Source organism: Ovis canadensis, chromosome 3 (genome assembly GCF_042477335.2).
Source record: "Ovis canadensis isolate MfBH-ARS-UI-01 breed Bighorn chromosome 3, ARS-UI_OviCan_v2, whole genome shotgun sequence".
Taxonomy (NCBI): domain Eukaryota; kingdom Metazoa; phylum Chordata; class Mammalia; order Artiodactyla; family Bovidae; genus Ovis; species Ovis canadensis.
Genome location: NC_091247.1, coordinates 35,385,918 through 35,413,705, shown reverse-complemented (window position 1 = coordinate 35,413,705; position 27,788 = coordinate 35,385,918). Strand labels below are relative to the sequence as shown.

The following is a 27,788-nucleotide window of genomic DNA, read 5'->3' as shown; positions in this document are numbered from 1 at the left end:
AGAGCACCCAGGACGGACACTCTCATTTACCCCCGGCTTCCTGGGCAGCAGGGTCTGGCTGACACTTCTTAGTGTCACCAACCTGTGTCTATTCAAAAAGGATGTCCCGAGATGTGATTCTCCCTCTTATGTATATGCCTTGGTTGTTTCCAGAGGCCTGTGTATGACCTCATGCAACCACCTGGACCCTCTGAGCAATACCTTAAATTGGCTTTTTAAAGATTCTCAAGTCCCCAGAGTCAATTTTATTGAAACAAAATCCAAAGTGCCCCCAGGAAGGGACAGCCCTGTGAACTGTTAGTGGCTAGCTTTTGGCAGTACTTGGCAGCTAGCTGAGAATCAGGCCCTAAGAAGTGGGAAATGGGACTGGGAGGGGTTGGAGAGGGTAAAGAGAAAGAAGCAGGAGAAAGGAGGTGGAGAAGGTCTAGGCAGCCTCACCCCCAGCAGCTCACCTTCTAATTTTGCCAAAAGAGATTCCCAGGGAGTTGTTCCCTGCCTCCCCATTCCCAACAGAAAGACCAACTCTGCCCATGGAGCCAAAAGTAGAAAAGCCTAGAAGGAAAAAAAGAGAAGCGACAGAAAAGATAGGAAGAAAAGACAGAATAAACCAACCATCAGAGGCTCTTCAATCTTAATTCATTTTATTCTACAAAAAGCTACTCAATTGAAAGTGAAAAAGCTAACAAAAAAAAAAAGGAAAAAAAGTTGTAATATGTTTTTTCTTCCATAGCAGCAAGCTTTTTCTAACAAGCTTTCTTTAGTGCAAATACTGTAGGCTTGTATTACAGGAAAATAACAAGACAGAACAACAACAAAACACCACCAGAGATGCTTCAGAGCTGAGCTACTCCTCGAATTTCAAAACTATACAAAGATTTTTGAGCTCATAGTCCTGCCTGGAGAGGCCTATTTAGAAGCCTTTCCAATGGGACCATTTCACCAATACTTTAAAAAAAAAAAAAAAAAAAAGACAAGGTGCTCAGAAAGATAATTAAATCCCCCATCAAGCTGTAGGAATCTTGACAACTTTTTTTTTTACCTCCAGGATCTTAGAGCAGTCTTTATTCCACATCAACATACCTCAAATACAGATGCACAAAGCTTTTGATTTGCCACGATATACCAAAATACTATATATACATCTTTCACTTCAGAAAAGACACCCTGACACCTATTCTTTATACAAACGTGAAAATTTTTCTTCCTCGACATCAAGTAACCACAAACTAAAATAAATGGAATAAACTTTTAATCATACACAGAAAATAATTTTTGAGGAACAGAGCAGGATCTTTCCTTGTGTTCTCTTCTAACGCAGAGTTCTTGGTGACCGCTGTCCCCAGAGGAATGACACACCATCTTTAAAAACAGAACCTTTTTTTTACACAAGTTTATACAGCACAAGTCACAAGTCATTTTAGAAACAAAGCATCATTAGCCTAAATTTAAAAAAAAATTATAAAGAAGAAAGAAAGGGAGAGAGGAACTGAGCATTTTAATGCTATCTGTTTCTATTCAGGCTTGGTACAACACAAAGATGTAAACATTTAAAATAAATAATAAAATAAATGTCAATTACTTCTCCCCCTTCCCTTCCCATGCCCTGCTCAAAATTTGACCCAGCTCCTCCTGAACATGTTAGCCTTAGAAAATTAAAACCCTTTGTTGATGTACAACCAATATGCTAGAAGCGTGAGAAGATATCAAATAGGTAGTGGGGTGACTGGGTTTCCTTTTTAAAAGGTGCAGGAGGACATGGGCACACCTAGAAATATACACACACACACACGCACACACGCACACATACACACAACCCGTCAATAAATAGTGAGATGCTGGCTTTTAAGATTGAATGCCAAGAAGACTCAACAAGCAGAAAGTAGCAAGACCACTTTACTTAAGTTTTTAAAAGAAAGTTACACACACCACATATCCTATTGGTCCACAAATTCTATAAGGACTCAGGTTAACCATCTGAAGAGTGCAAAGGAGCACATCACAGGGGAAACAAATTTAGAGGTGGGAGGATATTGTAGGGGGTGGGTCTTTGAGAACAGATCTCAGACTGAAGGCAATCTTGCCTTGGATCTTTGGAGAAAGACCTTCTCACCTCTAAGTGTTTTTGTTGATCCATCAGTGGTGGGCTTTTAATAAGGGAAGTCCTCATCACTTAGTCTCACCCTAAAGAGAGTATATATATATAAAAGTGCCTAACACAGTGCCTGGCACATAGTAGGTGCTATTCTTTTCCTTCTTAAAGAGGCCACATGGATGTCTGATCAAGGGAGGAAATCAACCTAAAAGTTATAAGGTGAGATTGCAAGAAGTAATGTTGGTCCATCAAGGAAAAGGGAGAAAAGTCCCAATGCCTATAAGTTGAGCTCAACCTTAAGATGGAGCCTAGTGGGAACAGAGGGGAGACTCCCTTCCGCAAAGTCTGAGAAAGGGAACCAGTAGCCTCTGATGGTTCCTGGCTTTGAGATGCTTGTGGGATGGGCCACAATGAAGACACCTGGCCAATCTCCCAGGCAGAAAAATGATTTTTTTCTGAAACTTCCCCAGTGAATTTCTCTGCTTTGAGTTGGCTCTGGTAATTGCCTAAGCTTCACCTGGGATCTCCTCTCTGTTCTGTGTCAGCAGCTGTCCCCGTCCACTCGACAGGAAGAGGGCTGTTCCCAAGAGGCTAGCCAGGTGGCCAAGGGGACTGTGTGTTTCATACCAGCCTGTCAAGGAGTGCCTGCCCTATGCTGTCCCAGAGCTGCCTGCAGCCCAACTGGAGTCCACACCAGCTGCCTCATGGCTGGGGACACAGGGGGGCATGGGGTTCCCTGCCCAAGTCCAAAGGCTCCCCTGCCGCTGCTCCCGAGGAGGAGGAGAAAGGAAGGAGGAGGAAGCAGCAGGCCTGGTGTCTGGCAGCAACTTTAGAGAACCAGCCAGAAGGCAGTGACTGAGGATATGCCTATGAGTTAAGAGTGAATTCTCCAGATACCCTCTGGCTTTGAGGAAGCCACACTGCCTCCAAGAACAAAGTTAGAGGGTCCTGAATAGAAACACAGCTCAGAGGCCTCGAAGTCCTGCAAGGCGGCTGGGTTCTTGCTTTCTGCTGGTCCCAAAGCCAATGCAGTTTGAAATCTGAACTAAAGCCAGACTCCGTTTCAGGAATGTCCAGCTTGGCCCCAAGTCACATGCCGGGGCCTGCCTTGGGATCAGGGCTGTGCAAAATGGGGCACAAAGGGTCTTTAGAAACAAAACACCAGAGAGCAGCTTCATTTAAGAAATATATAACACATATATTCAAAAAGAAGCAAATAGCTCCCAGTTGGCCACAAATGCCACTTGAGATGATTGAGTCTTTCAGAGCTGAGTTCACCCCAGTTCTTTTCGCCTGTCTCCTGCTACGCCTAGCTGACCTCTGCGTCCTTGATTAATCTGAAGCCAGAAACCCAAAGGCCCAATCTTATTAGGAGCGCCCCTCCCAGAACCTCTGGGGAACTGGGGGGGCGGTGTCACAGCCAAGGAATGTGGGAAATAACATATTTAAAGCATTTGGGGGGAAATCCTGTTTCTTTTAGTCTCCTCTCTTTGCAAGCCCTACCCCTCCACACATCACTCCCAGTCATAGTGGGCTGCGTATTTTAGGCATTGGGCTGTTCCATTCTGTGTGTCTAGGGTATGGCAAGGGAGTAATGAACCTTAAATACCAGCTGGCGTGCCAGGCCTGGGTCTGTGAAGGGAACAGGTGAGCAATCATGTTCATCGCTTTTTCTCTCTCTCCCGAGTCCAACTTTGAGATTTAACCCCAACTGGGTTGATTTAAATAATATCTATATAGTTTTAAATTATCATACAATGATCTCTAGAGCTGAATCACAATAGCGGGGCCTCCCTCAGAGCACTAGCCCAGCAGAGGCCAATGCTGGAAGACCAGCCTTGGGGAGAAAAAAAGTCTCCAAGGGGTGGCAGGCGGGGACTCCGCTGAGCTCTGCAGAGCTGTGTTTCCGGGGGGAGGTGGGGGGTGCTGGAGGAGCCCCTTTCCCCCATCCCCCACCCCACAGGAAGGGGCAGCTCTCTTGCAGTGGGATTCATCTCTGATTTCAGCAGCCCCTGGGGAATGGCGCGTAAGCTGCAAGCCACAACAGCAGCTCTGGGCCAGCTGTTCACAGCTGGCTGGTGGACCTGGGAAGCACACTGGGGTGAGGGGGCAGGGGAGTGTAAGAGAAGCGCAAGATCCATCAGGTAGCAGATGACCACAGAGGGTAGCACAGCCCAGCACCTTGGTGAGAGGCGAGAAGCAGGCGCTGGGGCTGCTGCGAGGCAAACCCCACTCTGACTGCCTCCCTCCTTCCTCCCCCTGCCTTTCCATCCACAGCAGAGGCGATTTTGAGGCTTGGGGAGGGGCCAGGCCCACGCTCATTAAACCTCCACGGGTGGCGTCACCCTGAGAGGCAGGGTGGGGTGGGGGGGGGTGGAGCGGGCAGGGACTTGGAGTGATGTGTGGCTCCGAGGAAGGAAGAAGGGTCCAGGGCAGAACGACGAGGCGGTAATTACAAGAGATGTCCTACTCAAGACACGGGGTGAAGTGAGGCTGGCTGGGACACCCATGTGGCCCGTTGGCACTTTCCTGGCCATTCCCGGCCTGGTAGTTAGGCATTTGGCAAACCCAAAACGTGACCCAGCTGTCTCACTCACACCCTTGTCTTCTGGCCAAGCTGCTCCTCCAAAAGCCGTCTCTGAGAATGGGGAGGAAGGGTCCTCCAAACCTCCTGGCGATGGTGGCCTCTCCTGGAAAGCTCAAGGAGCCCTGCTGGCAGTTCCGGAGATGGCGGTGGACCAGAAGCGTCAGAGGAGGGAAGGTTCTGTATTGCACATGGACTGTCCCCTTCTGGACAAGTCAGCCCCAGCCAAAGAGTCATCCTGCTGCCCCCTCTTCAGAAATGAAGAGCTTTACTATTCAGACCACCCAGATGAAATGTCATGGCAAATTTGATAAAAAACTTAAGAGGAAGTAAAATTGACACTGGGGGAAGGAAGGGGCAAATAGAGGGAAGGTGAAACCAAAAAGGCATTGAGCATGCTTGGTGGGGCGGGAAGGACACCATCACTCCAGAGACACATCGGAACCAAGGGACAGGATCGGCCCACACCAGCTTCAGGCTCTTCAGAAGCTAGGGAGATGCCTGAGTCCACCAAACCAAGTTCTCCAATGTTTTTCAAGAAACAGGATTTGCTTCGCGAGGCGGACGAGGGAGGAGGAGGTCCTGTGACTTCCAAGAGCTCATCCAAGTCCTCCGGCAACTCACCACCAAATCCCACCTGGGTCTCCCCAGAGCCAGGAAGCTCTCTGGCAGGGTCCCCCTCTTCTCCTCACGGCCCCAGAGCGCTAGAAGGTGCTGGTCCCTGGGCAGGAGGCAGTGACGAGGACCCCTACCCCTGCCCCTGGGAGCTGGGTCACAGAGCCAGCAGAGTCGGGGAGTTCAAGGAGTCTGACGACTGGTCCCCACTGCTACTGCTTCTGCGGTGGGCCTTGGAGCAGGACTCAGAGGGCGATGCTGGCGACTCCTGCTCCAGCACACTGGGGTAGGTGAAGACGAGGTTCGAGGTGCCCGGAGTGATGGCAGGAGTGGAGGTCACCACGATGGGGGTGTGCAGGGGCTCCTCACCGTAGAAGCCCCCAGCAATGCTGATGGGCTTGATCACGGAGCGCTGGGCCTTGTCCAGCCCCGCCGATGAGGACGAGGGGCTGTCCTCTTCCAGGGGCTCCTGTTTCACCACCACGGCACCGACTCCTCCACTGGCCCCGCTGCGCAGGGCCTGCAGCCCAGAGGCCGGCGGGGACCGGCGTTCCTCAGGACTGATCTTGCACACAGGCCCATGGGCCACCAGCATGAACTCCAGCTTCTCTTTCTCTTTCTGCAGTTCGGCGATCTCCTTCTGCAGGCCCGACTTCTCCTCCTCCAGCTCCTCGGTCTCCTGCAGGGGAAGAGGGGTCTGTGAGGGATGGTAGGGGATGGGCCAGGGGTTGTCAAATCTGGATGAGAGAGGGAAAACCAAACACGGTCCTCAGAGGGCTGACCATGAAGCTACCTGACTGGCTCTGGGCCACCTGTATGTTCAGGATTCCTTCTGTTTCCAGAATTCCAGGTTGAGAGTAGAGGTGAGTCAGCTTGGAGGAAGGGTGAATTAACCCTTGTAGTGGCCATGACTGAGCACTGATAATGAAACTGAGTTTTCAAGAGGTTTAATCATTTGCCCGATGCCAGAGTAAGCAGATAGGGTAGCCTGGATCTGACTCCAATGTATCTGATTGCAGAGTCCACGTGCTGCTACTCTTTTCTGTCAGGGCCTCCCCTGGTACCCCGAGGAGGTGAGTAATAGTGAGACCTGGCGGGGAAAGGGAGCAGAACAGGCAGCTGCACCCCTCCCCCACCCATGCCTCCTCAAGCCCCTCCAGCTCGCCATGGACATATTGACACTGAACTCTGAGCCGCGTGACTGGATATTTGTCAGCACACACAAGCCTAGGAGTAGCTGGCTTGTAGGAAGCGCTCAATCCATCCCACTGGATCTTCCCTGCCCCTCTTCCCTTTTTTTGCTCTTCAGGACTCACAGAACCCCGAGAGAACATTCAGTTCAGCCCCCATGCTGCAACAGATGAGACCCCTGCCAGCCTGACTGGGCAAAAGAGGCCGGCAGGGACCCTCTGCAAGGACCTCAGCCCCTCCCTTCACACAAAGCCAGAGAAGCAACAGATGCACGTGGTGGCGGGAGGTGGGGGGGGTCGCCACGGAATTTACGGAGAGGTGTGTGTCACCAGCCTCCTCCCCACTTTTCCCTAACACAGATTCCTGTTTGAGAACGAGATGACATGGGCCAGAGCTTCGCTAAGCAGAGTACAGCATATTCCGGAGTGAAAAAAACTTTCCATCTGTCTCAAGGGTCTGATGAACGTCATGAGCTTCTGAGAGGCTTCCTGTGCAGGATGTGGCTCAGAGGCCTGGGTGGCTGGGTCATGGGGAGGCGGGGGTGTAGGGTGTGAGGCTTCAAGGGAAGAGAGGGGAGGAAAACTGACGGGCCTCGGGGGGCAGGCTATTCTGGGGCTGATGGCAGAAGCACCTGGGGGTAGACCCAGGGGGATATGGCTCCCTGAAAGGTTAGTGGTGGGGAGGGCTCTCCAGGGTGTCTCCCAGGGAGTGCGGATCACTAACGGATCTGCCCCACCTGGCATCGGAGAGCTCCCACTCCTCCTCCCGCCTCTAACACCTCCGCAGGCCACTACTACGGGCATCCCAGAATTCACCCAGTGCACATTTAAGGCCCATGAACAAGGGCTCCGGGATGGACACAGGGAAGTGGAAGCAGGAGAATGGTAGCTGGGAGGATTAAATAAAATAATAGGATTTGCAAGGCCATTTCGATTTCCAGAGCTCCAACCTGGCTGCTCAGTGCAATGACCACTGACACAGTCCACCTCATCTCCTCACTTGGAAAACATTCCACCCAGGAAGAGTCAGTCCTGGCTCTGGGTTTCCTCCACACGGCCCCTCCTGGAGGGCTGGACTCTGGAGGGAGTTACGTGATGTCGGTCAGGTCAAGGTTTGGGGCGGGAAGGGCGGGGCTGAGAGCCCCCAGGTGGGGGCAATTAGCCAGTGGGGGAGAATGACTCATAGGGCAGAATGAGGTACCAATGAGGTGACAGCTTCAGGCTCAGAGCAGAGGCGGGGAACCCTCCCGCCCACGGAGGATATGAGAAAACCCCAAGATAGCACAACTCAGCTGCCTATGATCCATACCCATGAGCCCCAGGGAGCGCCAAAACCCTGCAGAGGTGGAGAAGCCCAGAGAACCAGACGGCTGAAGCCAGGCTGGGCCCACTCCTGCCGGCGGCAGGCAGGCAGGCATGGGGGTGGCTGGAACCTGGGAAGAGGAACCCTGGAGGGGGCAGGCCTGGGCCTGCCTGGCTGCTGGCTGGCAATGGCGACACCCTCTGCCATCTCTCGCCCAGGAGCCCCAGCAGGTCTCAGCACAGGATCCTTTGGGTGCTGAGGTGGACAGGGTGCCAGGCCCAAGAAGCTCATCCAGTTCTCTCTGGGTCCAGGCTGGACGATAAAGGCCAGCTCCCTTCTCCCCACCCTGCCCCCCCAACCTCCCGCCTTCAAATCAGGGCAGGACCGACCCATGTGCTCAGAAGAAGGAATGCTTTTGCCCACACTAACTCTCCTGTCAGTCACTAGGGGTGAGGGAGGGAGGGGAGAGGGCCGGGAGCCCTGGGGTCCCAGCTCCAGCCCACCCAGGAGTGCGCCCACCCCACGCAGGGCTCCTCACCGCCTGCAGCTTCTCCGTCAGCTCCCGGCGGCGGTTCCGGCACTTGGCTGCAGCCAGCTTGTTCCTCTCCCTCCGAATTCGACGCTTCTCCTCCTCTTCAGGGGACAGCTAGAGGCCAGGGCCAAGGATCACGGTTAGGCTCAGGTGCGTGGCTCACCAAGATTTTCCGCTTTTAACCGCATTGTAAGTAGGGGAAGAAGCCCTTCTGGGACCGGGCAGGGAAGGAGGAAGGCAAGAGGAACGTGGTTCAGGGGCCCCAGAACATGTACCTCAGCCCAGGTTGGGTGCCTGGGGGTAGGGGGAGCACTCCAAACTAAACCCCAGCCCCCAGCAGGTGATGTCGCATGTTTGAAGGGAGAGCAGGACTCCGAACTAAACCCCAGCCCCTAGCAGGGGATGTCGCATGTTTGAAGGGAGAGCAGGGCAGCCACGGGTCGGAGACTCACCAGCCCAGGCATGGCGGCAGCATGTGTCATGTCAGCCCTGACTCAGTGCCAAGACCCGAGGGAATGAGTAGGGGCCGTTCCCCAGAGTCCCCGTGCCCGTTCCCCAGAGTCCCCCGTGCCAGGCCTGGCCCCACCCACTTACGCAGCTTCCTCCCAACTCGGCCTAATTACTCCTCCCCAACACTCTGCCTGCTCTGCAAGCCTTATTATCCCCACTTGATTATGTAGCTGGGCCCAGAGTAAGAACCACCTGGGGCTGCGGGGGGAGGCATGTTCTCTTGCCAGAGGGCGGGAGGGAGGGCCACCCCACTCCAAGTCCCTCTGCCAGCCCTCGAGTGCTAGCTGCTGGCAGTTCAACCCAGAGGACTCACCAGTGTGCCTGGCACAGTGCTGGATTGAGCAGGATGGGCAAAAAGGAGGAGGAGCCCTGGAGCAGGTTAGAACCCTGCTGTCCACCACATCTACTCATTCAACCAACCAGCCCTTCAACATACCAGGCATGGTGTGAGGGGTTAGAGATGTGTCAGCAAACCAAATGAACAAAAATCCGCCTGCAGAGCTTATGACCTAGCTCCTCATCAGGAAGCTGGTTAGGGGCCTGCAACTCAGGCCAGAGGGCAAGAACTCTGCCCCACCAACAGGGATGACACTCCGTTTACATAGAGCCCTTCCAGAGGTGATGTGAGTAGATGGCCGTGGGCCAAGGCAGGAAGGAATTCAAAAGGAAAGACCCCCCCCTTCAGGGATCACCTGGGACAGCACACCATCTAGGTGCCAAGTGATGTACTGGGGGCTTAGAAGATTCTGGGGGCAGTAAGGCCCAAGTCCTCCCCTCAAGAGACATGTGGGGAAAAGGCCAAAGCCATTTTTGGAGGGGCTGAGAGAGAAGCCGCCCCCACTGAGGGATGCTGTCTGGACCTCCAGCCAGCCTGCAAGTGAGGGAGCCACTCCCCGGGCTGAGTCCCAAGGACACTGCCTGCAGAGCAGGGCATAGCATCACTGTGTCCCTCCCTAGCACCATCTGTCCTTGCAGCGGCCTCCACGTGGGGCGCACTGACCTGAGCCCATCCAGCTGGTAACATTACATTCCTGTTAGTCTTCAACCCTCTTACAAAGGCCTGGTCTTCGAGCCCACACTGGATCCTGGCTCCACTTCCCTCCTCAAGCCCCTGCCCCACCTCCCCGGGAAAGCTGATGGCTCCATGGTCTCTCCCGGAGAGGTGTCGGGTGGCTCAGAGTCAGATGAAGATGTGGCTCTTCTGGGTGGACCCAGACAGATTACTGACCCTCCGAGCCTCAGATCCTCATTTGGAAAGTGGGGTTAATAGGACCTGCCCCGCCTCCCACAAAGCTTCTGCAGGGATCAGATGAGACGCAGTGTGAGAGTCCTCTCTAAACCACAAAGTGCTAGAAAGAAGACGACATAGTCCAGAGGTCTCCTCTCTGATACCCTTGCTGCACTCACTGAGCAGCAAATCAACCAGACACCCAGAGAACACAGATGGGGGCACCCTATTCTCTGTGGGATCACAGAGGATCACAGGCTGAGGTCACAAAAGGCCACTTGGCCAAGGCCCTGAATACCTGCCACTCCAAAATCCATATCAGCCTGAGCCCGAGAGGGACCAAGAGAGCCTGATGGCCCTGTTGCAGCCCCAGGTTCAGGGCTCAGCATCAAAAGGCTACCAGGGCTCCCCTTGAGGCCCAGCTAGCACCCCGCTCCCTCACTGACAAGGGGCAGACAAGACAGAGAGCTGGTCCTGATCCACTTCTGCTTCCATCCCCCCTGGACAGATTCTGGCCTCCCCAGTGCCTTAGAAGTTTCTCTCTTCTAAGAAGTGTCTGGTGAGGTACAGGGCAACTTGTGGGAGCTCTTGGCATAGGAAGTGTTCAGGGGCGGTGACAATATGGTTACAGCATGAGTGTGTCACACCACCACGTACCCACCCACAAGCCACACACACCCTCCCTTCCCCACCACTGCTGGCCTCAGAGGGAGCCTCCGGGGCGCCCCGGAGGAGGCAGTGAGGCACCAGACCAGCACCATAACAGCCTCTGCCCCCTGGGGGAGGCTGGAAAGGCGGAAATGAGCCTCAGAGAAAAGACCCTAGAGCTAGAAACCTGAAGAGCCAAGTTCTAGGATGCTGCTCCCTAGGCTTCCTCCAAGCTGCCGAATGATGGTCTGAACTCCTAATTGACATGGGATAAAATGTTCCTGGCTCTCTCCTTCTCTCTCAAAAACAGAAGGAAACTCTCCAAGGGCACGCCTGGGTGGTGTGACGGAAAAAATCATAGGGCTGAAAGTCAAAGGGGGTGGATTCTAGTCCTGGCTCTGCTGCCACTCACTGCATGAGCCTAAGCAAGGCCCTTCTTTCTAGGCATCAGTTTCCTCATCTGTAAAATGGGTGCAGAGGGAAATTTAGAAAAGCCAGTCTCCAAAGTCTCTTCCTCTCTAATCTTGCAAATTTGGTGTGACCTGGGTCCAGAAAAAGGACTTCCCTGATAGCTCAGATGGTAAAGAATCTACCTGCAAAGGAGACCCGGGTTGGATCCCTGGGTCAGGAAGATCCCTTGGAGAATAGAATGGCTTACCCACCCCCGTGTTCTTGCCTAGAGAATTCCATGACACAGGAGCCTGGCGGGCTACAGTCCGTGGGGTCACAAAGAGTTGGATAAAAGAATGAAGAGTATTTAGCACATCTTGCTTGGCTGTCCTGCTACCCTGGGAGTCCCTCACAAGCCTAGCTTGTAAAGGATAAGGGGTCCTTTACATACCAGGAGAATCCAGATCACCAGTGAGAATAAAGCTTGGTACCCTAAGCTCCCTGAAGGAAGCACACTTATAGAGGACACTGGGATCGCTGCTACTGCATATTTATAACTTCAAGTATGGAAGCAGCAGGGAGGGGGGATATTGGCTACTTGCCCCGGGAGCAGAAGCCCAACAGGACCTGGGAACTGTTAGTGTCTATTACACACATCTCCCCATGCTGCCCCTGCACAGGGTCCTACCATTAAGAGAACAAGCCAACAAGCAGCGGATACAAGGCCCAGCTTTGTCCTCAGAGGAACGGGACTCGTGTAAAAGCTTCTGGTTCCTCAAAGCAGTGATCCTTGTAATTCTAAGTGTCCTGGGAACTAGTGGCAGGCTTCCCAGGTGGCACTAGCGGTAAAGAACCCGCCTGCCAATGCAGGAAACATAAGAGACGTGGGTTCGATCCCTGGGTGGGGAAGATCTGGAGGAGTACATGGCAACCCACTCCAGTGTTCTTGCCTAGAGAATTCCATGGGCAGGGGAGCCTAGCGGGCTACAGTCCATAGGGTCACAAAGAATCAGACACAACTGAAGTGACTTAGCACACACACAAAGGGGCTGGTGGCACTGGATCCACAGTTACCCACTGGGCACCACGTTTGAAAGGCCCTTGTATTGGAACACTGTGGGCCTGGGGATCCCAGAGTGGAGGTGGACAGTGGCTGAAATGGGCAGGGGTTCCAAAGCTGTAATCGAAGTAATTCTCCAGGCTAACATTTCAGTTGAAAAAGGGATTCTGCTCCTAAAGTATTTCCCTTCCTTGGACTCACGGTAGCATGGTGTTATAGAAAGAGCACTGCAGAGGGGTGGAATCCCAGAGGCCTGGTTCTAGACCACATTCCCCACTCACTGGCCAAGGAGCCCCAGGTAGCTGTTTGGCTGTGTCATCTGTGAAGGGGGACAGGTGGGGCTCTTACAAGGCTCATTCCCTCCTTTCTAGGATTATGCATGACTCTGATTTCTCTTTTGGGAAGCAGAGGGCCATCACTGCCCCACTCTCTGCTAATACAGACGATAGGCCTTTGGAGGCTCGGGTAGATGCTATCTAGAGAGCAGAGGCCCCACCCCTTTCTGGCAACCCTCCCAGCCAGGTTGGCTCCTGCTCAAAGCTAAGCCCCTTGAGGGGAAAAAAGGCTGCTGTTGTCTGACCCCCACTCCCCCGTGTGTCCCTGGAGCTTAAGGAGCTGAGCAGACTCCAAAGACCCCAGAGTCCCAGATGCACTTCCAGAATGTGCATCCCAGGCACTTGAAATGGGCTCTGGCCTTGAGTTGGAGGCCTGGGACATGGAGGGGTGATGGACACACCGTGGGCAGTACTGGCCTGGAGGGGGGCCCCTTTAGGACAGCTGGGTTCTTGCCCATACTAGATACTAGGAGACACTTAGGGGATAAGCCCACAAAGGCTCCCAGCCAGGGTTCATCGGCTGCTTGTCCCATGGTCCCTCTGCCAAGATCAGAGGATACTGCTATAAGCAGGTCCCAACAGTCCTGCCCATGTGCTGACGCCTCATCATTCACCATGTGCTTTCCCACCATGATCTCATTCCAGTGGCAGCAAGTCCTGGCTGGCAAGACACCATCCCCATTTTGCAGCTGAGGAAACTGAGATTCAGAGATTCTAAGGGACATGGGCAAGATGCCTGACTCTCAGGTCGCATGCTCTGCCTCCAAGGATGAGGGTCCTGAGTTTCTTCATCTCCCCAGTGCTCCCAGAACACACACCTGCTCCTCACCAGTCTGCAGGAAAACACTCTGCATTATAAAGCCACTGATGTGGCTCCCAAACAGAACTGTACCTGCTCATCTCTCCTCCTGCGGCCCACCGTGGTGCCAATGGTCTTGATCACACCGGGTCTCGGGAGGGCCATGTGCCCGGGGACAGAGGCCAGGCCTGGCAGGGGGCTGTAGGGGTGCGAGCGGGGATATGGGCTGGACATGGAAGTGATCACCGTGGGCTGCACCATCCACTGCAGATCCTGGCTGGTCGTGATGGCGTTGATGGTAGGGATGAAGGCGCTGCCTGAGCCAGGCATATCTACCCGGAATTTCTGAAATGAAAAGGGAGATAGGACTGAGCCAACAAATACTGCAAAACAGGCCAAGCCAAGATAGGAGGCCAAAACCAGCAGAAAGTAGGGTCAGTGCCTGGAGTGCCGAGGTCAGGATAACTGGGCGGGCTTCCTGCACATCCAAGAATCAAGGGGATCTTAACTCTTCCACGTCAGATCTGCTCCCTGACTGAGGTCCTGGAAACTCCATCCCCCACTGGCTCGGGAAAGATATGGTCATATCACCAATGACTGCCAGGACAGATGTGGTCCTCAGCAGCTCACATCCCAGCAGGCCCTCTCTGAAACCCTCCAGGCCAGCTATGCCCCAATCTGCAGGAGAGCAGGCCTCCCATCTGGGCCACCTAAGCCTCTGGGTCACTTGCTCTTATTCCCCAGGTACCAGCTTAGTATCCTGTGAGGAGATTTGCAGACCAACTGCTGTACAGCAACAAAGATCACCAGGAAGCTTATCGTGTCTGCTTCTGCTACTTTCCAAACAGTTTCATCATGGGGCTGTGATCCCACCAGGGTGAGACCAGGTCCATGAAAAGATGTCCCCTGACCCACAAGACTGACAGTGGTAGCCTTTGCTGCCAGACTTCCCCTTGCCGTCCTTGCCCTCCTTGACCTTCACCCCCATCTTGAGAGATACTGCATCTCTCTACCCGTTCATGTATCTGTCTATCTGAGCTCACAGGCCTGTCTGTGGGAAACTTTGGTGCTGCTAGCTCTGAGTTTTCTCCCTGTCACTTAATTTATGCCCAGACCACGTTGCAGAGCCCTGTGGAACATGCTGCAGGAAGCAGTCTATTTAAAATATAACATGATGACAGAGTACCAAAGCTAAAATGGGCCATGCTCCTCAGCAGCTGGGCCTGACCTTCCTTCAGGGCAGCTACTAGAAAGCGAGACGGAGGGAGAAGGGGAAGACCCCCTCAACTTCCAGATTTTCAGGGGAGAGTCCCCCTCTGGAACCCTCAGCCTCAGATGATGCCCGTTCCCACAAAAAGGTTCTGCACTTCCTTTCTTCCCTAACTTGGGGGATGCAGTGATGACAATAATAACTAACACTTACTGAGCACTTACTAAATGACAGGCACCACAGTAGTGTTTAACCTAGATTATCCCATTAATTCTCCCTCTGAGGTAAGAACTACCATTATCTCCATTTTAGAGGCAGAAATTTAGGCTTAGAGAGATTAAGTAACTTATCCAAAGCCACGTTCTAATAAGCAGTGGGGTCAGGATTCAAACCCAGTTCGGTCTGACAGAGAGGCCAGGTCTCTCCCACACAATGCAACGCTTTGCAGAATTGTTTTTCCTGTCTTGAAGTCCAGCCCCAGGTGCTGGTATCCACCCCCAATGCACCTGGACAGAGCACAGGGTCATTCCCACCCAGGGTCCCTACAGACCTTCCCTCACCCAGGAGGCCCCACAGATCTGTTTGACCCCAGATGAAAGCCCACTGACATTAGCATGGATGCTATAGCATCCCTGCTCTTGCAGCCCAACCAAGATTAGAAATATCAGCAGCAATGGCAGCTGCCTCTACCATGGTCTTTGCCCCTGGTGATGACATCTGTGTTCCTCTGTGTAAATAAAAGTGAAGCTTAGAGTACTTCATTGCAGCTCAGGGAGCTGGGGACCCTTCTTGCTCACTCCCCTGCCTGACCCCAATTTAGGTGGTGGGATGGGGGTGTCTCATCTCCCTGACTAACCTGGATGAAATGGATTCTGGGATTCTGTGAAGTTGCCAGCGCAATGGATTCTGGGAGGCAACGAGCTGCCCAGTGCAAGAATGGATTTTGAGTCATCTCCCAAGACAAAGACAACTGGGCTTTTTATCAGGAGCTGACTGAAAAGTACCAGGTGTACCTGAGTACATGTGGTGTGTGTGAAGGAGGGCTGGGTGCAGTGAACATGGAAGGATCCAAGTGGGAAATGATCTTCAAGGAGGAAAACAGACAACCAGGGCTGGCCATAAGGAAGAGCACATTGGGAACACACGAGCAGCTGAGTGTGTGCAGAAGCACCGAAGCCCAGGCAGCTATGTGTCTCTTAGGATGCTGAATTGGGAGGGAGGCTGGGAGGTCATCTGAGTCAGAAGGCCTGGATGTGAGGCCTTAGTGAATCACTGGGGACTCAGTTTCCCTGTCTGGAAAGGGGAACAGTAATACCAAACTCTTTGTACTATCACAAGGATTAAATAAGGAGCTACTTGTAATCATAGGCTATGAAAGCACATCAGTGGTGCTCAACCCTGGCTGTAACATTAGAATATTCTGAGGAGCTTTTCAAAAACACCAATGCAGGAGCCAACCCTACCATTAGAGTTCTAAAATCACTGCTTTCGGGTGGGGTTCTGATAAGGTGTTTAAAAAAAAAAAAACTAAGGAGGTTCTAACATGCAGTCAGGGTTGAGAAACGATGCTCCAAATAAACGGAAGGTGCTGTCATCATCACAAGAATAGCAACCATCCCGGCCACCATCACCATCACCACCACCACACGCATTGTCATTGGAAGTGTCTGTGGGAAGGGGTGGCTCCTGGGAGAACTGCCAGCTTCTCATTCCTGGGAAGCACCCAACATTTTTCTTGTTTCTCCCCCCAAGTCAGGTTCTGGGTTTGAAAGACACCCGAAACATCTAGTAGGACAGTTTAATGTCCTTCCTTGGAGGGGCAGGGGGCTGTCAGCTTTCCTCTCAGGAGAGCACCCAAGAAGCTGACTCCTCATTCCAACAAACAAAAGAGCCCCCATTTCAGGCTAGGGGAGGGGAGCCAAAAGCCTGAAGCCAAACTGAGAAGACTAATTCTGCTTAGGACTAAGTGGCAGACTCTCAGCCCCTCTCAGGGGGCCCTCCGGTCCACTCTCTCTGTGATGGCAGGTCTACAGAAGGCCGTGCCCGGCCATCAGCCAGATTCCTTGCAGCAGTAGCTTGGTCTAGACAAAACAAGACGCAATAAAAACAAGGCAGTAGGTAATGACTGCCTCTAAATGCACGCACAACTCGTTTCAGAGGAAGGTAAAGCCATCTGGGTAACACACTGCTTCTGAGCTGCAAGGGAAACAATGTCCCAGCCCCAGAGGGGACTGCTAAAGAAGGCTTTTGTCTCCAGCAGGAGCCTCTCTGAGACACACACAAAAGTTTAAGTGAGATCTGGCAGATTTGTGTTCTGTGTCAACTCTGAAAGTATTTTTCAGAAAGTGACACTGGGGTTGGCGAGAAGAGGTGAGCCTCAGAGTTTGTGGTCCCAGAAGTTAGCCTGGCATTTTTCTCTCCCAAGGACCCAAGAACCAGTCACATGCCATGTTGGGGAGAAATCACAGTTCCCTACCAATGGGTTAACACCAAAAAGAAACCAAGATGGGGCTTCTCAGCTGCAGGTACAGGGTGGTTTGATTCCTGTTGCAGCACCAACAGGGGTGTTGGTGTGCTGGGGGTGGGGGGGGCGGCTAGGGGAGGTAACCCAGGACCCTCACTTGACCCCCTTGGGGCTCTCCACTCGCTTGAAAACTCCTCCTCTAAGGACAGCTTGGAAGGTGCTGGATGGCTATGTGGTATTCCAGTCTGGCAGAGCCTCCAAATGCTTTATTTAACTGTGTCATCCTGTTGACTTCTGGGTGGGCAAGAATGCCTATAAAAGGACAAATTGCCCCCCTCCCCCCAACCTCCTTTGGCAGTTTGGCAAACTTTTGCTGTAAAAGGCCAGATAGTAAATATTTTAGACTCTGCAGGCCGTAAGGTCTCTGTCGCAACTACTCAACTCGGGCACTGTAGCGTGAGTACAGCCACAGACGAGATGTAAACAAACAGGCGTGCCTGTGCTCTCTTAAGCCCTATTTACCAAAAGACCTGGGCCATAGTTTGGCGTCCTCTGTCCTAGAGGATTATTCTCATCTCGGTAAGCTCAGGTTGAGGGGAAAAGAATAAAGAGAGGAAATGAGAAAGCAAAAAAGCAGAACCATTCTCCTAACCCAGGGAGTCAAGTAATGGACTCTCACTAGCCAGCGTGACTCTCCAGAACCTGAAGCCAAATGTCAAGGTTACAAGCCTTGATGGGGGTCTTCGGGCAGCAGAACCTCCTTATCCTGAATTTAAGGGCGCCTTGGGGCCACTCAGTAAGTATGTATGTCCTGCTGCCTATGAGAAAGCTCAGAACATGGGGCCGTTAGTGCTACCCAGCTTCACCAGATCAGAGAGGTCTCTTCAGTCCAGAAACTGCTAACTTGGGGAAATGACCTTTCTGAACTCTATAGGGCCTCAGGTTCAGAAAGGTCTAGGAAGTAAGGTTTGCTTTCCTGCAGACATGGATGTGGCAGGGCCTATCCCAGAAACTCCTGGGGTGAGGGCCCAGAAGTGGCATTCAAGATGGAATCAGAGTTGGTGTTCAGGGTCCGTCCCCTCAGCCAGGCATTTCTCCACCAGGTTGACTCTTGACTGGGCCACCAAGCACTCAAGCCATCAAAACCCTGAATACCTGGGACCTGCCTCGACAGGTAGAAATGATTCTGCATGTCTGAGAAGAGACTGGGTTCTCTCTCTCAAGAACCCCTTTTTTTTAGTTTCCCAGCACAGGAAAAGGAAAATTCCAACATCCCAGGAGACTCGCTTGGGGGAAGAGGAGAAGGCAGGGTGAATGCTGCCTCAAATGCCCCAGAATAAACCTGCTGAGGTCCAGTTTGACTCAAATGCTCTGTACTTGGACTAAACGTGGGGTGTTCTCCAAAGCCTTCTCTGTGGAATTCAACCAATTTTCACAGATTCTATATGGGACATCACCTTGACCTTTGACCTTTCATTCCTGAGAGTCAGCACTAACGTCATCATGGAAATAGTAATCAATAACTCATAATTGCCCCCCACCCATTTTCCGAGTGATTCCTGCCAGGTTCACTTGAACGAATCATGTTATCCTCCTTCACCTAACTGCTAGGGTGAAGGACAGCAAGGAAAAGAAGGTGACCAGTACTGAGTTGCCCACCAAGTTCCCTGAGGTCTTTCCTTCCAGGGCCCTTTTGGACAGAAATTCCACTCCAAAGCAAGAGGGAATTCCCTCCACCCTTCTGTAGACCCCACTCTGTACCCCCACCAAGCCTAAGACAGCTCTGCACTCCATGGGAACGGCGTGCCATCTCATCCTCTCTACAGCCACAGCAGGTGAGCACAGCCAAGTCATCGCCCCATGGCGGGGCATTGGTTAAGACGACTCTTACACCTTCCCTCTCTGGCCCAGTTGAGTCCAAGAGGGACAGAGTTACCAACTGGAGCTGGGAACAGATTTATTTGCCTCCAGCAGGGCAGCTGCCACCATTTTGAAATGCTGTGGCCACAAAAGATGCCACACACAGCATGGAAGAGATGTAGTCATGAAACACTAATTCTTTTTCTTTCTTTCAATGGATAGACGAGAAAACTAGCCTCCTGAATTCTCAAAACCAGTGCATTTATTCCTCTGTAACAGGGTGGGGGTTGGGGGGAATCGAAAGGTTTAGGTGGCAGAGGTGGCTGCTTTGGTGTGCCTGCTCTCCCAGGAAGACTCCTGAGATGGAGACCAGCAGGATTTGGAATCACAGCCTGCTTCAGACCCTGCCGGATCATCCAGATCTCACACGTCACCCTTGGTTCCTTCTAGGCCAGATCTTTTGATAACTTCCAAATATTAAATTCACCCTCAAAAGACAAAAATATGCTACGAGGGAGGGTTTTCAAAAGAATTTGCTGAAGCCAATTCCAAACAGGGGTGTTGTAAAGTCTTTCTGAGTCTGACTAATAACCACAGCATCCAAATAAGAATTTAGTCTCCTCGAGGAACGATTATGAAGGGGACAACTGCTGATTTGGGTGCATAAGTTCTGGTGTGTTTGTATTAAGACAGGAAAGAAAAAAAACAGAGGCTCCTAACTCTACACTCACCTTGAATAGTAAGCCAGGTAGAAATAGAGCAATGGAAAAGCACTCAGGAGTTTGGATAGGAAAATTCAACTGCCACTCAGACAATACGTGACTGCTGCTTCACCCCCTTCACTTTGATGAACCAGTGACACTGACTTCCACCAGCAAGAATCAGCGGAACAGACAAATTCCTGGGATAACATTTTGTTTGATCCTAATCTACAACATCTGTGAGATCAATGCAAAAGAAAAAAAAAGGGCACCAGACTCTTAATATACACCTCCCACCTTCCCACCAATTCTGAAGACGATCTCCTCAAACAATTTCCAGTGTCCTACTACAAACAATATCAAGAAAACAAGCCTTCAGAATTTGAAGGCATTGTGCTGCCAATGAACAGATTTAAAAATAGAGAAAGAAAAGAGCACTCCTTTTTCAACCATTTTATTTAGAACAAAATAAAATTAGAAAAGAAACTGCATTTCAAAGTCAAGCAACTCCCAGTTAACCACTGTTAAATATATGGCATTTATTTGTCCTGAATTAAAAAGGAAAAAAAAAAGGTCCTAAGAATTCCGAAAACTCACCAAGTTAACACTCTCGGGCTGGAAAAATACATTCCCCAGATAGTTCTTCTAAGAATGTCCCGTAGGGGGCACTAAAGAGGCATGATTGGGGCTGACTTGGGAATCACAGTCATTTCTGGTAAAAGTTCTTTGATGTGAGGAATGTCCCAGCCTGGTACAGTTGGCAAAAGTTCACTCTGGGGAATTTTGTGTGTGTGTGTGTGTGTGTGTGCGTGCGTGCGTGCGTGTATGTGTGTCTGTCTGTCTCTTGGAAAAGAGTGGTTGCCAAAGAAGAGAGTTATTCTGGTATTCCTTGGTTCCAAAAAGGAACTGTCCTCTCTGATTTATTTTCACAAGTTATCTGAGAGAAAATGGCAGCCTTGGAAAAGTTCTGGGTCTTGTTTTGTTTTGTTTTTCCATTAAAAGGGGGCCAAGCTGATGAAAACAAGTTATGAAATGACCTATGTTTGTGTAACTGGCTGGATTGCGTAACGCTCAGGGCCTAAAACCGTGAGTCGAGCAGTCAGCCAGGGCATATATCTGGGAGGTGTTTTCCTAGGAAAGTTAGGAAAGAGAGAAAACAACAATAAAAAGAAAAAGCCAGGGTGAGGGGGGGTGGTGCAACTATTAGGGGCAAATCAAATCACCAATGACCAACGTCTGAGATTAAAACTATAACTGGAACAGGAAATATTTTTCATACTTCAAGTTCCTGCCACATACAAGAACAGAGGTTTTTAACAAAGAGTTATCTGACGCCCCCCTTCAAGTCACTGAAACTCACGGCCATGTGTTAAGACCAACCTTCATGAAGTGAGAAGAAAGTCCCAGGCTGAGTAAACAGCAACAAATTTCTAAGGAATATTAGACCCCACAAACAAAGAGAAGAGAAAAAAATAATATTCACTTGTCCAAGGTAAAACCAGAGCTCTTATATTGAGCTGCCACAAAAGGAGGAAGGCCCATCACCAACTGGCAGGAAAGTCTCTCCATAAAGGAAGCTAAGAGAAATAAAGAGATTACAGGTTTTATCTGGTATGCAATAAAGTTACCTTGAGCCCAGGTGGGGTCACAGACATGTGAAGTAACAAAAGCTTCTCACGTCAGCTCTTAGGACCACAGAACAGCTCTGCTCCCAGTCACAGGGATGATGGAAAAACCCTCTCCCGGCCTCCCGCCACCCCCTCCCTCAGGAGTGGACAGGCTGAGAAACTTGCCCAAAGCCGCATTACCTTACCAATCCCTCTGGTTTCAAAGGTTCCTTGCTTGAGCTGCTGGGCCGAATGGACAGGCACATACGCAAGAACCCCGTGCACCAGTTATTACTAATTGCAAAATCCTCATGTGTTACAGCACGCTAGGAATTAGCCAACAGCTGCTTTTTGCTTCGGTAATGAGGCCCCATTACACTCTGCTGGACTGAGTTCTCTTCCTTCTTCCTAGCTCTGGTTTCCTGTCTGATTTTCTTCCAAAACAGGGAATTGCCTCCACTCACATCCTGGGCTCAAAGCCCTAGTGACACAGATTATTCAGTCGGGGCACTGATGTCCGGTCTGATTGTCCATCTAGGCCCCAGGGTCTGAGTAAAGCCCGGCTGCAAGGTTGTAACATTTCAGTGATGACTGCCACAGAAACGGCAGCCAAAGGGGCAAATGAGAAATCAAAAGGTTCCTTCCTGATTTGGAGAGGCAGAGAGGGACATCTGGGGGCTGTTGAACTGGAGAATGAGGGAATGGATTTCAAATGACTCCAACCCTTTGCCTAATGATGGCTGGATTCAATAGAAACCACCAATGGGGCTGGAAAGCAAACAAAAGCACTTTGGGACAAGATTTGAAACTCATCACCTTAGTGTTCATTATTAAGGGTGCATGCACTGACAAGGCTTTCTCCAGCGGGTGCTTATGGGGATACCAGGGCAGGTAGAGGGAAGACATAGAAAAGCGTTTTGAGGATCCATCAGGCATGCGGAACAGCTTTGGAATAAGATATCCCTCCTCAGTTACTAAAGAGAGCCACGTTTCCATTATATTCTCCATCAGGGTCCCTCCTCCCTGGAAGCCCACCCCAGCCCCTCCTGGTTGGCTGGCTTATAGAGGCCAAGGCCACCGCCTAACCAGAGCAGCTCTTGCCGCAGCCAACTGGGCTAGAGACTCGGCAGATCCTGATCAAGACGGGCTTCAGGCTCTAGCAGCCTTGTTTAAGTCAGCTCCCTCACAAGCTTCTGGGTGGGTGGGTGAGGTGGGGGGTGGCTGTTGCAGAGGGCCGGCACCCCACCAGCACCACCAACCTAGCAGCAACTTTCTGGTATTTATTCTGGTATTTATAGACAGAGATGGCAGGCACAACCCCTCCAGTACAAACCAGTCCGCCTGCTTTAGAAACAAGTTATTTCTCGGCTTCCAGAACCATTCAGGAGCCTAGAGGAAGTCTCTCCAGCCTCCCTTCTTTCTGCAGCCGTCCTGGCCCTAGGTACTCCCCAGACCCCAAGGCGCCCCTTTGGGTGGCAGTTCAGGCTCCTAGTCCTACCCTAACAGGAGGTGGAAGGGCGCAGGGTACACAGACGCACGCAGCCTGAGCCAATCAAGGCTCACCTCCTCCTTCCTGACCTTCGCACCTGATTCCCTGAGTGACAACTCTCGCCCTCACTCTGGATCACTTGAAGGAGCCCAACCAGTTTCTGAGTCCCCAACTTCTTTCCGAAATTAACTAAAACCAACGGCGGGAGAAGGTGCGGGGTCGGGGTGGGGAAAGAAGGAGAAGGCTTTTTCGCAGGAATAAGTTCTCTAGATGTCGGAAGGGGCCCGTGCGTAAAAAATTTGGGGAGCGGCGGATCCACCACGGAGATAGAGGGGAATGGAGATGAATTCCTGGGAGAGGAGGGAGGCACCGGCTTCTGGGAACGGGACCTGCAATTCCAGGAGCTTGTCTGGATACGATATAGTGTGAAGGACAGGGTTTGTAGGTTCTTTCAGCCCACTCGCCGCTCCAGTTTGGAAAAAAAAAGGGGGGGGGGGGTTGGCGAGGGTAGAGGGGGTGAAAGGAGGTGTGGGCAGGAGATGAGAATTCAGAACTTACAATGGTGGCCCGCAGGTATTTTCTCACCAAACCGAGAAAGGGCAAAGAAAGCAAAAGAGGCAGTGGCGGCGAGAGGAAGGCGGGGGTCCACCCGCGTCGCCAGGTGCACCCGGGGCCCGCACCTACCTGCTGGCCGCCGCCGCCGCTGGAGTAGGACTCGGCGTGCGCAGGAGAGCCGCTGCTGCCCCGGGACGAGGTGTCAAAGTTCCCGGGATAATCCTGGTACATGATCCGCGGTGGGGGCCCGAGAGGAAACAGGGTGTTTTTCTTCCCCCGCCCTCGCCGCGGCCGCGCACCGGCTGCTGTGCGCTGGCTCTCTGCTGGCCGCGCCTCGGGCTTGTCCCCCTCGGCGGAGGCACCCCGGGAACGGCCCCCTGAGCGCCGAGCGCTACACCACTTCTTTGCTGCTCTGCGAGCGCCGCGGGACCAGTTGTCCACCCAGTCCCTCCCTCTAAAAAGTCCGCGCGTCCCTCGGTCCCTCCCCTGCGCGCGCCCTCCCGCCCCCGCGCGCAATCGGAGCCCAGCCGGGACCGCCGGCTCAGTCAAAAATCGGTAATTAAAAAAGAATGGGAGTCAACCCAGCGGGTCAAGCCTGCCAGGTCTGGGGACCCCCGATGTCAGCGCAGAAAAGAAAGGAGGGAAAAAAAGGGGGGGGGGCAGAAAGAAAGGCTGCCCGCTTGGAGAAACTTCTATTTCCTCCTTTTAGAAAAGGAGCTGAGAATAAACTTCCTGTGGCCGACTCGCCGCCGGAGTTTGGAGCGGCTCGGACACTTGACTAGGAGAAGAAGGCAGCCTGTGCCCGGCCCGCGGCCCGGGAGGATCCAGCTGAGCCGGCGTGGAGAGGGACGCGGTGCCGCAGCTCCGGCGCCCGGACCTGCACCCCTTTCCCGGCTCCCGCTCCCGGACGGGCCCGCCTCGCCCGTCCGCGCCTCTCTCTCTCCCTCTCTCGGTCCCCGCCGAGCGCCGCTCGCTTGCTCGCTGGTTTGCTCGGAGCCCCAGCGCTCTGCCCGAGATGAGTCACTACAATGGCACGATTTCAACTCCACACTCTTTATTCTCCAGCCCCTGTACCTCACGTCAACCCGACTCCACCTTGCAGGGAGGAGCGCGCGGGGAGGCGGGGGGAGAAGGCCGAGGAGGAGGGGGAGGAGGAGGAAGACGCGCGGGAGGAGGCGGGCGCAGCGCTCCCGTATCTGCCCCGGCTCCTGGCCGCGCTGACGCCAGCCGCACACCCTGCGCGAGGAAGGAAGGCGGTGGCGGGGGTGGGAGCGGACCGCTGGCGCGGTTTGGGGGAGCCGAGGCAGCCTGGCCCATCCCCACCCCCCGGGCCACGCGCCCTTGGTCTGTTCCACTGGCGCACGTTGCCAAAGATGGTCATTTGCGTTAGAGGACGCGAGTGCGGGTTCCCTAGCTTTCGGGTGACGTGGAGGGAGAGGGATTCCCTCGCCGGCTCCCGAGCGCGCCACGGCCTCCCCACCTTCTCCACCGCCTGGGAAAGGGGCGCGGGGCGGGGCCCCTGCGAGGGCTGCCGCGGGGCCCTCGGCGCCGGGTTTCAGAAAATAATCACAGTCCTGAAGAGCGAGACTGGCGGTTCAGTGCGGCGCCACCGCGAGGCCGGGAGCCGGGCGCGCAGAGCCGCTCGCAGGGAGGGCGCGGCCGCGCACGGTCGTCGGCGCCCTTCGCGGCGCCACCCGGAGCAACGGGCGCCCTGGGCGCCCTGGGTATCCGCGCCTCCCTGCGGCCGGGCCTTGGCGGGGCGCAGCGCCGCCGGGCGGGGCCGGCCTGCCTATTTTCCCTTCCGCGGCTGGCTGCCCACTGCTTCCCGCCCCCCTCCCCTTTCTTTTCGGCTCTGCAATTAATTTGTTAGGAGCAGCCTTGAAGACGAAATTAACCAGTCAAGACATTCCGGCCGCCCTCTATGCTGGGCAATTAAGATGCATCTAATAGTAATCGGGCATTATAAGCAACCTCGACTATTACGAATTTGAAAGGGAAAAAAAAACCAAACAGGGAAGAGGGAGGCCCGAGAGAGGGCGTGCCCCAACGTTGTCTTCAGCTGTTTTGGAGCGAAGTTCAGGCAGTAGGTAGTCCGGATTCCTAGTTTGTCCCGCCTCGCGGGGCGGGGCGGGGCGGGGCGAGGTGCGGGGTAAAGAGCACAGGCCTTGGAGTGTGAACGCCAGGCTGTGCTGCTTACGGGCTGTGAGACTTTGGGCGAGTCCCTTAACCTCTCTGGGCTTCAGTTTCTTTCTGTAAAACGAAGGGATTGAGACATGACCTTCTAAGGCCCTTGTCAGTTCTGGAACTTCAATCCTTCTGCAGAGATGATGATCCGGAGGAGCACTGTACTAGGAGTCAAGGAAATCGAATTTTGCTCCACGCTTTGCCTTAGTCTCATACCCAGCTCTTAATGTACCAGCGGGAAGATGCGCGAAGGCTGTGAAGCGTTGTGCACTGTAACACATCACAGTTTCGGCCCTCAGTCTCCTTATCTGTAAAGTGGGGGTGTTGCTAGGAAAGAAAAATAGAACCCAGCCGGGAACTCAAAGCTTTCCCGGGGCTCTATATAAAGCGCTGGCGTTTCCGGGACGGCTGGCGGCATCTGGCCGCCCCAATGGCCCCAAGATACGGTAATCCTAAACAATACTCGGGGTCATTGTTTACAACTATAAAACACATTCTGTCCTCGGCTCCATCCCCAAGGACGCGCGTGGAGAGGCGAGGCTGGCTGGGCTCCTCGCACCTCCCTCGCCGCCTGCAGCGTAGCATCCGCAACTCCACAGGTCGCGGCGAGAAGTGCGAGGCAGATGGATGCGCACACCCAGCGCGGTCTTGGCGTTTTTGCCATCTCTCTCTCTCTTTTTTTAATCCCGCGTCCTGCCTGCCTGGGTGTGTTTATGCTCCTCTCCCAGCAGGGCTGAGTAAATGCAGTCCTTTGACGCAAAACCGTTCAGCCCTTTCCCCAGCGGCAGCGGCAAAACCCAGAAAACTGGAGGTGGGGACGGGGTGGGGGGAGCGCAGGAGAAGAAATCGTGACACTCTCTGACTCGCCCCTCAGTCGCCTTCCGCACCGCACGGTCCTCGGCCGGCCTGGCGAACTCCTAGGTGGGGCTACAAAGTCAGGCGCGGTCCGGGCGTCCAGCGCCCTCCTGGGAGCAGCGGCGTGTCCAAGCGGCGCTAACAGACACACTTTTAGTTTTTCTTTGAGCTGCAGAGGCTACCCGGCCCTCCCCCACCCTGCGCTTGAAAATCCAGCGCTTCTGGGTCTCTCCCACACAGTCCTTCCAGTAATTCGCGGGGAAAGAAGGAGGGGGAAAGGGAGCCTATGCTTCCTCCGTGGCCTCCGCCGTCCCAGGCGCGTCCAGGCCCGGGCAGGCGCCGCCGGGAGCGCGCGGGCGGGCAAGCGCACCCTCGCGCCCTCGGCCGCCCCCGCCCTGCCTGCTCCCCAGCCCTTTCCTTTCTTGTGGGTTCCCGTAAAGCCCGGCAGCCCCGAGACGTCTGCAGAGCATCACGGAATCTGTGCTGATGCAAGGCGCTAGCCTTCCTTTGGTGCGCCCCGGCCTGCCTCGAAACGCTTTGATCCCGGCCTTCCCGGCTCCAGAACTTGTGCTGGCTCCCTCTGTCCGCCGGGAGGCCCGCGATCTGCAGCCGGCCTTCACCTCTCAGTCCCTGAGCGCCAGGAACAGAGCAGTGCCCTGATGCTGCGGGACCGACCAACTGGTGCAACTGGTGCCTCGGACTAACTGAATGCCAGACTGAGAATTTAGCCTCCAAGCCCAGTTCATGGCCCCCTCCGTGGGGAATCATTACAGGATCACCCAGTAACAAAGGATTGTCTGACTCCCTGGAATAGGATACTAAGAAGAATAGGGGCCAATCTTTATTGAACACTTACCAGGCAGAATACTTTAAGGGATTGTCTCATGCAATCCTCCCAACAAAAGTTTGAGGTGGGTGTTATTCCCTGGTTGCAGATAAAGAAAATGAGATGAAGTAACTTGCCCAGGAGAATTAGTTAGAGGGTTAGTGACCCAGCTGGAAGTGCAGCTGATCCTCTAGGACACCAGGCTCCTCCTCTTACCCAGGACATGCATGACCTGCCTCCTACGGGAATGTCTTTGTTTCTCTCTTACTGATCCTCAGAAAGCATGGACTTCATCTTGTGCGTGACTCTGTCCTACACTTAGAGGTGCTCCTTAATTCACCACTATCACTCAGGTTAAGGAAAGGTCATGTGAAGTGCCAGAAGAAGAGATCATAAAATGAGATGGGGAGAAAAAGGTACTTGGGCTGCCTTCTCACTGCCTCTCTGGGTCTTGGGACCTCCCTGCACTAAAGTTTGCTGTTTCCTCCTCTGTCCCTCCCCGCCTGATGTCTGACTCCTGACCAAAATGACTGCCTGGCTGGACTGCCCTGGCCCTCCTGTCTGAGTGCTGGACAGTTCATGAAGCCCTTTCACATACATGGCCTCGTTTCTCCTCATACAACGTCCCTGCCAGGGAGGTGACAACCATCAGGGTGACTCTGGATTGGCAGAGAGGCAGCTGAGAACAGAGAGGCAAGGCAGCCTGCTCAGTATTTCCCAACCAGAGTCGGAACACAAACCCTTCTCGCCC

General features: G+C 53.3%; 1 protein-coding gene across 4 annotated transcripts; it reads right to left on the bottom strand.

Annotated features, from left to right (window-relative positions):
* Nucleotides 1-624: 624 nt before the first annotated feature.
* Nucleotides 625-24,265, bottom strand: FOSL2 (FOS like 2, AP-1 transcription factor subunit). 4 transcript variants are annotated; one of them, XM_069580323.1, is made up of 4 exons: nucleotides 23,302-24,265; nucleotides 13,380-13,631; nucleotides 8,323-8,430; nucleotides 625-5,970 (listed from the first exon to the last, which is right to left on the bottom strand). In XM_069580323.1, the coding sequence occupies exons 1-4, from the start codon at nucleotides 23,401-23,403 to the stop codon at nucleotides 5,449-5,451; spliced, it is 984 nt and encodes a 327-aa protein (XP_069436424.1). In that variant the 5' UTR covers nucleotides 23,404-24,265; the 3' UTR covers nucleotides 625-5,448. The 4 variants fall into 4 exon arrangements, with proteins under 4 accessions (XP_069436424.1, XP_069436425.1, XP_069436426.1 ...); XM_069580324.1 differs by lacking the exon at nucleotides 23,302-24,265 and adding an exon at nucleotides 21,335-21,721; XM_069580325.1 differs by lacking the exon at nucleotides 23,302-24,265 and adding an exon at nucleotides 21,150-21,350.
* Nucleotides 24,266-27,788: the final 3,523 nt, after the last annotated feature.